The sequence below is a fragment of the Oncorhynchus tshawytscha genome, linkage group LG02 (assembly GCF_018296145.1).
Source record: "Oncorhynchus tshawytscha isolate Ot180627B linkage group LG02, Otsh_v2.0, whole genome shotgun sequence".
Classification (NCBI taxonomy): Eukaryota; Metazoa; Chordata; class Actinopteri; order Salmoniformes; family Salmonidae; genus Oncorhynchus; species Oncorhynchus tshawytscha.
The window spans coordinates 41,281,405-41,290,797 of record NC_056430.1 but is presented as its reverse complement, the minus strand read 5'-3'; the positions used below and the strand labels follow the sequence as shown (position 1 = coordinate 41,290,797).

Below are 9,393 nucleotides of genomic sequence, written 5' to 3'. Positions count from 1 at the left end.
GCATCTTTCACAAGTGAAGGGACTGCAACATAAGTGCAGAAGTGTGCTTCGAAGGAGTGAGAAAACTTGCTATGTAGTGTACCCCAGGAAAACATTACTATACAATGAAGTGTATGTCTAGAAAAAGTTGCGAGAAGAATCGCATGCATACAATGTTCTCAGTAACATGTATACAGTGTTGAGAAGTTAAAACGCAATATAGTACTTTAAGTAGATAGATCAACGTGTACTTTACACTTTGTGTGGAAAGTAACACACTATATTAGTAGTTCTATAACTTTGTTAGTAACATGAAAAAAATCTCATGAACTGTTGATCTCATGAACAAATTTAACTGTTTGTTTGTCTGTCTGTCGGAGTGAGCAAGGTGAGCCGCACACGCTCTACCAAAGACAAACTACTTACTAACTCAGGTTTGATGACTAGTTTCTCCTTTCATAGGTGGAGCTGCTTTCCTTTGCTAGTCTGAGCTATATATGAGCTGCTTAATTAGCCATATACAGTGCATTCATAAAGTATTCAAACTCCTTGACTTCTTCTACATTTTGTTACATTCCAGCCCTATTCTAAAATGTGTAAAAAAAATATATATAAAAATGTCTCAGTCTACACACAATACCCCATAATGACAAATCAAATACAGGTTCTTGGAAATAGCCATTTACATAAGTATTCAGACCCTTTTCTATGAGACTCAAAATTGTGCTCAGGTGCATCCTGTTTCCATTGATCATCCTTGAGGTGTTTCTACAACTTTGAGTCCACCTGTGGTAAATTCAATTGATTGGACATGATTTGAAAAAGGTACACACCTGTCTATATGAGGTCCCACAGTTGACAGTGCATGTCAGAACAAAAACCAAGCCATGAGGTCGAAGGAATTGTCCTTGGAGCTCCTAGACAGGAGTGTGTCGAGGCACAGATCTGGGGAAGGGTACCAAAACATTTATGCAGCATTGAAGATCCCCAAGAACACAGTGGCCTCCATAATTATTTAATGGAAGAAGCTTGGAACTACCAAGACTCTTCCTAGAGCTGGCTGCCCAGTCAAACTGAGCAATCAGGGGAGAAGGGCCTTGGTGAAGGAGGTGACCAAGAACCTGATGGTCACTCTGACTGAGCTTCAGAGTTCCTCTATGGGGATGGGAGAATCTTGCAGAAGGACAACCATCTTTGTAGCACTCCACCAATCAGGCCTTTATGGTAGAGTGGCCAGACGGAAGCCACTCCTTAGTAAAAAGGCACAACGGCCCGCTTGGAGTTTGCAAAAAGGCACCTAAAAGGACTCTCAGACCATGAGAAACAAGATTCTCTGGTCTGATGAAACCAAGATTGAACTCTTTGGCCTGAATGCCAAGCGTCACGTCTGAAGTAAACCTGGCGCCATCCCTACGGTAAATCATGGTGGTTGCAGCATCATGCTGTGGGGATGTTTTTCATTGGCAGGGACTGGGACACTAGTCAGGATCAAGGGAAAGATGAACGAAGTATAGAAAGATTCTTGATGAAAACCTGCTGCAGAGCGCTCAGGACCTCAGGCTGGGGGGGCGAAGATTCACCTTCCAACAGGAACGACCCTCAGCACACAGCCAAGACAACGCAGGTGTGGCTTCGGGAAAAGTCTCAATGTCCTTGAGTGGCCCAGCCAGAGCCCGGACTTGAACCCGATCTAACATCTCTGGAGAGACCTGAAAATAGCTGTGCAACGACGCTCCCCATCCATCCTGACAGTTCTTGAGAGGATCTGCAGAGAAGAATGGGAGAAACTCCCCAAATAAAAGGTGTGCCAAGCTAGTACCCAAGAAGACTTGAGGCTGTAATCGCTGCCAAAGGTGCTTCGACAAAGTACTGAGTAAAGGGTCTGAATACTTATGTAAATTTCATATTTCAGTTGTTTATTTGTAATAAATTATTGAACATTTCTTAAAGTTTTTGCTTTGTCATTATGGGGTATTGTGTGTAGACTGATGAGGGGAAAAAAAACAATTTAATGAATTTTAGAATAAGGCTGTAACATAACAAAATGTAAAAAAGTCAAGGGTTCTGAATACTTTCCGAATGCATTGTAGGCCAAATATCAAAATCTCTCTCAGGCTGCCAGTTTTGGTTATACACCACATGTCGGCTACACGGACCCATAGAGATGTATAGAGGGCACACTTGTCACTAGACGGAAGAGATCAATGGCAAAGATCAGATGTGCACCCTCTATACATTTCTATGGACAGCAGCTGTCATGATTTCTCCAAACAGACTTTCTCCGCCTGTTCGAGAACTAAATGAAGAAACGAGTCGAGATCGGATCATGGAAACACGCGCCCGGTAGAGATGTTGATTCTGAAAGTAACGCACGAGTTTGACAAAATCATAATATTACCCAGTTTGAAAAAGTAACATTACTTAACTCCATTACTCATAAAATAAATCGGATTACCTTGCATGTTACTTTTGTAACGCATTACCCCAACACTGCATGCATGTGCATAAAACAAGTGTTAGAACACAACAAAGTCTGTGCATCACTCACTTAGAAACCTAAATGTAATGCAGGTTTTGTGCAGGAATGGACAGAAACAACAAACTACATCTGAGGTGCAATGGAATTGCAAGACTCGTGTCAGGAATACTAATTTATGGTGTTATATTACTTGATTTACAAGTTACTAAGGACTATAGGTTGGCAATGCTTTGGATGCTTCACAGTCCTCTTAAAATCTACTCTTTTGCATGTATTTAATCCAAACATAATCTCTCCCATTACTATGTCCAAGTCCCACCATTGGTCCTTAATCCACAGTGGGGTTAAAAAGATATTGCTACTGGGACTCTCCCATTTTTGTCAAGTGAGGCATGTCAATATCCCTTGTTGAAAAACAGAAACTCAAACACTCTTGCTCCACCTTAAACATCTCTGTGTGCTTTAAATTTGGATAATTATATATTGTGTTTAGCTTGTGTAGATTTTTAAAAGTGAGAAAAAAAGAGAGAGAATTTTGAGTTCCTCTGATTTCAAGTGAATTAAACAAAGTTATCCCTCAAATCCTAATCTGAAATAAATAGTTGCTCTCCTGCTCCAAAATCCTCAGAGGACTGCAGGTATTTTGTCTAGTTATGTCCAGCATGGGCTGTATGTTCCCGACCACGCCCTTGGCATCATTATTATTACAGTCATTATGTCACACTGAGGGGGATCTCCTCACGTCAGGTTCCAGAGAGATCTTCCGGAGAGTTCCGTGTTTCTGAGAGGTCAGTTTCCCTCTCTTCTCTCCATGCATTTCAACAGTAGTGATATCACAGTATTCCAAGTGTGCTGAGGTTCTGTTAAACCCGGTCTGTGGAGAATATAACATCAAATATGACATTCAACTTCCCTTGGTCTGGTAAGAAAGATACCCCTTTCAGTTTTGTGAAGATGTTATTAGCCAGGGTGTCTGATGCCATATTGTGTGTAGTCCATAGTAGTCCCAGCAGGCATTAGGGTTGAATGGACAGATGGGAAGAGAAGGCAGCCCATCGTGAAAATCCCTGGCGTTCCAAGCAGCGTTTTCTCTCTCAAACCACTGAGGGGAAATGATAAGATAAAAAAAGGTTTCAGAAAATAAGGAAATGAAATCAACCCATTTTGTAGAAACTTCCATGATGACAATGTGGTATGGAGACTTGGAAGTCAAGCACAAAGTCACTTTACATTCTACTCAATGCACATAAGGTTTGGGGATGATTCCATGACGATTGTCTGATCCCTCGTTTAAAACGAGAGATCAGTTTCCAGCAATTGTATGTATAACCTCAGATCAGGACTACAAAAACAACACACTATCCCACAAAACAGAGCTAGAGCCTATAGTCTAGACCATCTAAAATAGGATCGACAACAAAACACAGCCCCAGTGGTACCTTCTGAATAAGGGACGTGATCTGACAGAGGACAAAGTAGAAACAGAAAATGTCATTCAATTAAAATCAGAAAAGTACCTAATAATCTAAAATTGGTTTCAGAAGAAGTCCAAATGTCTACATGATATATGAAACTTACATGAGGGGGCAGACGTTAAGGAAATACTGGTCCTGGGTTTGCATAAGCATCGGATAGACCCATAGCATGCAACTGCTGGTTAAGAGAGAACACTGTATTTACTGAGTCTTTCAAGCATCTAACTACCGTATCTATCGAGGAATGAAGTTTATAATTTGATTGACATTGCGGTCTGGGAGTGATCATGTTATTAGTGTGTACTTCACAAAAAGCACGAGCCAAGAGCATTCAAAGTTCATTTAGGGTGAGGTCGAGTACAGTAGTAAGCATATCTTTGAAAAGATTCACTCACTGTAACTAATAGATCTATAGAGAATCCTGTTCTGATATGGTCAAGACTGTATTTTGCTCTCTTTATGATCTCAGTGTAGTGTTCTCATAACCCTTTAGAAGAGCTAGAGCGGCTCCCCAAGTGAGATCTACATGTCAATGGATGTTAAGGACAGGAAACATCAATTAGCGACAATAGTGTCAGCAACACCTCAATGGTTCCTATACATTAGGTCTGACAGCATGAGCCTCTAATAACGTCACGTTCAAACCAGATGGGTCCTAAATGCACAGCGAAAAGCTTCAGTATGCTTCAGCAGCTAGGACACAGTAGGCCATTAAACCTACCTTAAGGGCTCATAGCTACCTTCTCCTGTCAATTACAAAAATACCCCTTACCGATTATCATAATTAGAACCCCTGGGGTGTATCCTTTGTACCGTTTCTGTTGCAAAACGTTTTGCGACAGAAACAGTTTACTCCAAACAGAAAAAGTTTTGCAACAAAAATGAGAGTTTCTGTTGGACAAATTCAGGTAGATCCCTACCATTTGGTTCCACTTGCTTCCTTTTGGTTTCCCTTGCAAGATGTAATGAATACACCCCTGTAGTTTCCAATTTCAAACTTGATGAGAGTTTGGAATGTGAAACATAGACAAACTAGGCAAAAGTTAAAAAGGAAGTCTGTACCACTTTCAGAGTGACAGCAGGGACCTCGGCCCTTCAGCCTACTGTCTTGTTTCTCTGGGGCACAGTGGAGTCTGTGCCTCCGCCCCAAACCGTCCCGCCTCCACCAGCAACTGGGAGAGAGGACATGTTTCAATTACAGATGATTTCGGGTGAACACATTCATTAACCTTTATAAAGACTATCAGTATAAGTGCAGGGTTTAATCTTACTTTATGAACAAAATCATGGTAACATGGGCAGTAGGATTGGGTAATCAACTATGTGATGACGCTGATGTCTACACAATCAAGTTTGTAGGTTCAGTGAACGGGCAGTGTCATGGTGACATTTCTATTCACTTGTGTTCTTCCAATTGACCAGAATCAAGATATAACATGATGTACTTACTGTAAAAGTGTACAGAGAAGCATCGTCAAGACACAGCCAATCACACACAGCACTAGCGCCGTGGCAACTGTCTGTTGCCTGTGATTGGTGGCCACCACGGCTAGCAGGTCGGCGTGCTCGCATCGCATCCCTACAAAGCCTTGGTGACACCTGTCCAACATGGAGAGGAGAAAGGACATCATACAGCAACGTGGACTTGTTCCTTCAGGGGTGTTTGACAAATTCACAGACTCCATTTGCAATGGAGAGACCACAGCAAAAAAACATAACAATCTATAAATATATCGTTGAAGTAGAATTAGTACACCTAAGTTTTAGGAATATTAGGTGGTAGTGAAGTTCAGTCTGCAAAACTATTTTGCATGAGATAAACAACTACACAATACCCTTCGTATTATGAACATGCCAAAAAAGGGTCTAAAGGATTCACTACTAAAAAGCTATTTAGTAAAGACCCTAATCCTGGAGGGAGTTCTCTACTCTGCTCAGTCAGATAGAAGTGGACTGCCGCTCTCTAATTCCAATTTGCATCATGCTTAGACCAGCTCTAACTGCAGCGAATCCGTGTACAAACAGAGCACTGGCAGAACAGATCCTAAACACATATTGTTCTGAGGAGCGTGAAAGAGCTGTTCAACCGTCAGTCACAGACATTAACACTGGGTGGGTTACCCAACAAATACTCTCGATAACTCAAAATATAATAATTAGGACATATGCTATGTTGTGACTGCACACCAGCAAGGACAGGTCACAAGTTCATGACTATCAAATAACAATTTCCCATACAGACAGAGTAACACAATGATTCATTGGATATTGAAATAATGACGACTGTGTAACGAGAGAGAGAGAGAGAGAGATCCTTGTATTTTCTGCACCACGGGACAGGAAGTTGAACTTACACACATGCAGGGGTCTCCTCCAGAATCAGGAAACGACAGGTGCCATGGAAACAGAAGTGGCTGTGCGAGTCAGGACAGTCATCGAAGTGTGATCGAACAGCTGCTGCCACAAACTCTGAGTCAGAGACAGGAGATACATATGGACATTTTTCAAGGCCCTGAGGCAGAGGAAACTTATAGTGCTTCAGAAAGTATTCACACCCTTGACTTTTTCCACATTTTGTTGCCTTACAGTCTGAATTTAAAATGGATTACATTTGTCACTGGCCTACAGACAATACCCCATAATGTCAAAGTAGAATTATGTTATAGACATTTTTACAAATTCATTTAAACTGAAAAGCTTGACTCAGTAAGTATTCAACCCCTTTGTTAAGGCGTAAAAATGTACAAATGTTCTTACCATGTCACATAATAAGTTGCATGGACTCAATCTGTGTGCAATAATAGTGTTTAACATGATTTTTGAGTAATTATTAATTATACTTTGGATGGTGTATTAAAACACTTAGTCACTACAAAAATGTAGGCGTCCTTCCTAACTCAGTTGCCGGAGGGGAAGGAAACTTCTCAGGGATTTCACCATGATGCCAATAGTGACTTTAAAACATTTACAGAGTTTAACGGCTGTAATAGGAGCAAACTGAGGATGGAGCAACAACATTTGTAGTTACTCCACAATGCTAACTTAATTGACAGAATGAAAAGAAGGAAGTACAGAATAAAAAATATTCCAAAACATGCATCCAGTTTGGAACAAGGCACTAAAGTAATACCAAAATCATTGACAAAGCAATTAACACTCTTTGTAATCAGGACAAAAAGTAATGTTTGAGGAAAATCCAATACAACACATTACTGAGTACCACTCTACATATTTTCAAATCAAATTTTATTTGTCACATACACATGGTTAGCAGATGTTAATGCGAGTGTAGCGAAATGCTTGTGCTTCTAGTTCCGACAATGCACTAATAACCAACAAGTAATCTAACTAACAATTCCAAAACTACTGTCTTATACACAGTGTAAGGGGATAAAGAATATGTACATAAGGATATATGAATGAGTGATGGTACAGAGCAGCATAGGCAAGATACAGTAGATGATATTGAGTACAGTATATACATATGAGATGAGTATGTAAACAAAGTGGCATAGTTAAAGTGGCTAGTGATACATGTATTACATAAGGATGCAGTCGATGATATAGAGTACAGTATATACGTATGCATATGAGATGAATAATGTAGGGTAAGTAACATTATATAAGGTAGCATTGTTTAAAGTGGCTAGTGATATATTTACATCATTTCCCATCAATTCCCATTATTAAAGTGGCTGGAGTTGAGTCAGTGTCAGTGTCAGTGTGTTGGCAGCAGCCACTCAATGTTAGTGGTGGCTGTTTAACAGTCTGAGGCCTTGAGATAGAAGCTGTTTTTCAGTCTCTCGGTCCCAGCTTTGATGCACCTGTACTGACCTTGCCTTCTGGATGATAGCGGGGTGAACAGGCAGTGGCTCGGGTGGTTGATGTCCTTGATGATCTTTATGGCCTTCCTGTAACATCGGGTGGTGCAGGTGTCCTGGAGGGCAGGTAGTTTGCCCCCGGTGATGCGTTGTGCAGACCTCACTACCCTCTGGAGAGCCTTACGGTTGAGGGCGGTGCAGTTGCCATACCAGGCGGTGATACAGCCCGCCAGGATGCTCTCGATTGTGCATCTGTAGAAGTTTGTGAGTGCTTTTGGTGACAAGCCGAATTTCTTCAGCCTCCTGAGGTTGAAGAGGCGCTGCTGCGCCTTCCTCACGATGCTGTCTGTGTGAGTGGACCAATTCAGTTTGTCTGTGATGTGTATGCCGAGGAACTTAAAACTTGCTACCCTCTCCACTACTGTTCCATCGATGTGGATACGGGGGTGTTCACTCTGCTGTTTCCTGAAGTCCACAATCATCTCCTTAGTTTTGTTGACGTTGAGTGTGAGGTTATTTTCCTGACACCACACTCCGAGGGCCCTCACCTCCTCCCTGTAGGCCGTCTCGTCGTTGTTGGTAATCAAGCCTACCACTGTCGTCCGCGAACTTGATGATTGAGTTGGAGGCGGCGTGGCCACGCAGTCGTGGGTGAACAGGGAGTACAGGAGAGGGCTCAGAACGCACCCTTGTGGGGCCCCAGTGTTGAGGATCAGCGGGGAGGAGATGTTGTTGCCTACCCTCACCACCTGGGGGCGGCCCGTCAGGAAGTCCAGTACCCAGTTGCACAGGGCGGGGTCAAGACCCAGGGTCTCGAGCTTGATGACGAGCTTGGAGGGTACTATGGTGTTGAATGCCGAGCTGTAGTCGATGAACAGCATTCTCACATAGGTATACCTCTTGTCCAGATGGGTTAGGGCAGTGTGCAGTGTGGTTGAGATTGCATCGTCTGTGGACCTATTTGGGCAGTAAGCAAATTGGAGTGGGTCTAGGGTGTCAGGTAGGGTGGAGGTGATATGGTCCTTGACTAGTCTCTCAAAGCACTTCATGATGACGGATGTGAGTGCTACGGGGCGGTAGTCGTTTAGCTGAGGGGTGGCCCTCTTGAGGCATGTGGGAACAGCAGACTGGTATAGGGATTGATTGAATATGTCCGTAAACACACCGGCCAGCTGGTCTGCGCATGCTCTGAGGGCGCGGCTGGGGATGCCGTCTGGGCCTGCAGCCTTGCGAGGGTTAACACGTTTAAAAGTCTTACTCACCTCGGCTGCAGTGAAGGAGAGACCGCATGTTTTCATTGCAGGCCGTGTCAGTGGCACTGTATTGTCCTCAAAGCGGGCAAAAAAGTTATTTAGTCTGCCTGGGAGCAAGACATCCTGGTCCGTGACTGGGCTGGATTTCTTCCTGTAGTCCGTGATTGACTGTAGACCCTGCCACATGCCTCTTGTGTCTGAGCCGTTGAATTGAGATTCTACTTTGTCTCTGTACTGACGCTTAGCTTGTTTGATAGCCTTGCGGAGGGAATAGCTGCACTGTTTGTATTCGGTCATGTTACCAGACACCTTGCCCTGATTAAAAGCAGTGGTTCGCGCTTTCAGTTTCACACGAATGCTGCCATCAATCCACGGTTTCTGGTTAG

The 9,393-nt window shown here is 42.8% G+C and overlaps 1 protein-coding gene across 1 annotated transcript in view; it reads right to left on the bottom strand.

Moving 5' to 3' along the window:
• Window positions 1-1,999: 1,999 nt before the first annotated feature.
• Window positions 2,000-9,393, bottom strand: part of LOC112215181 (protransforming growth factor alpha) — a 16,854-nt gene continuing 9,460 nt past the window's right edge. The window contains exons 3-6 of the mRNA XM_024374125.2: window positions 6,288-6,402; window positions 5,383-5,532; window positions 4,996-5,105; window positions 2,000-3,560 (exon numbers count right to left, since the gene is read on the bottom strand). Of these exons, the coding sequence (XP_024229893.1) occupies window positions 3,553-3,560; window positions 4,996-5,105; window positions 5,383-5,532; window positions 6,288-6,402 (383 nt within the window). The 3' untranslated portion in view covers window positions 2,000-3,552. The remainder of the gene's footprint in view (window positions 3,561-4,995; window positions 5,106-5,382; window positions 5,533-6,287; window positions 6,403-9,393) is intronic.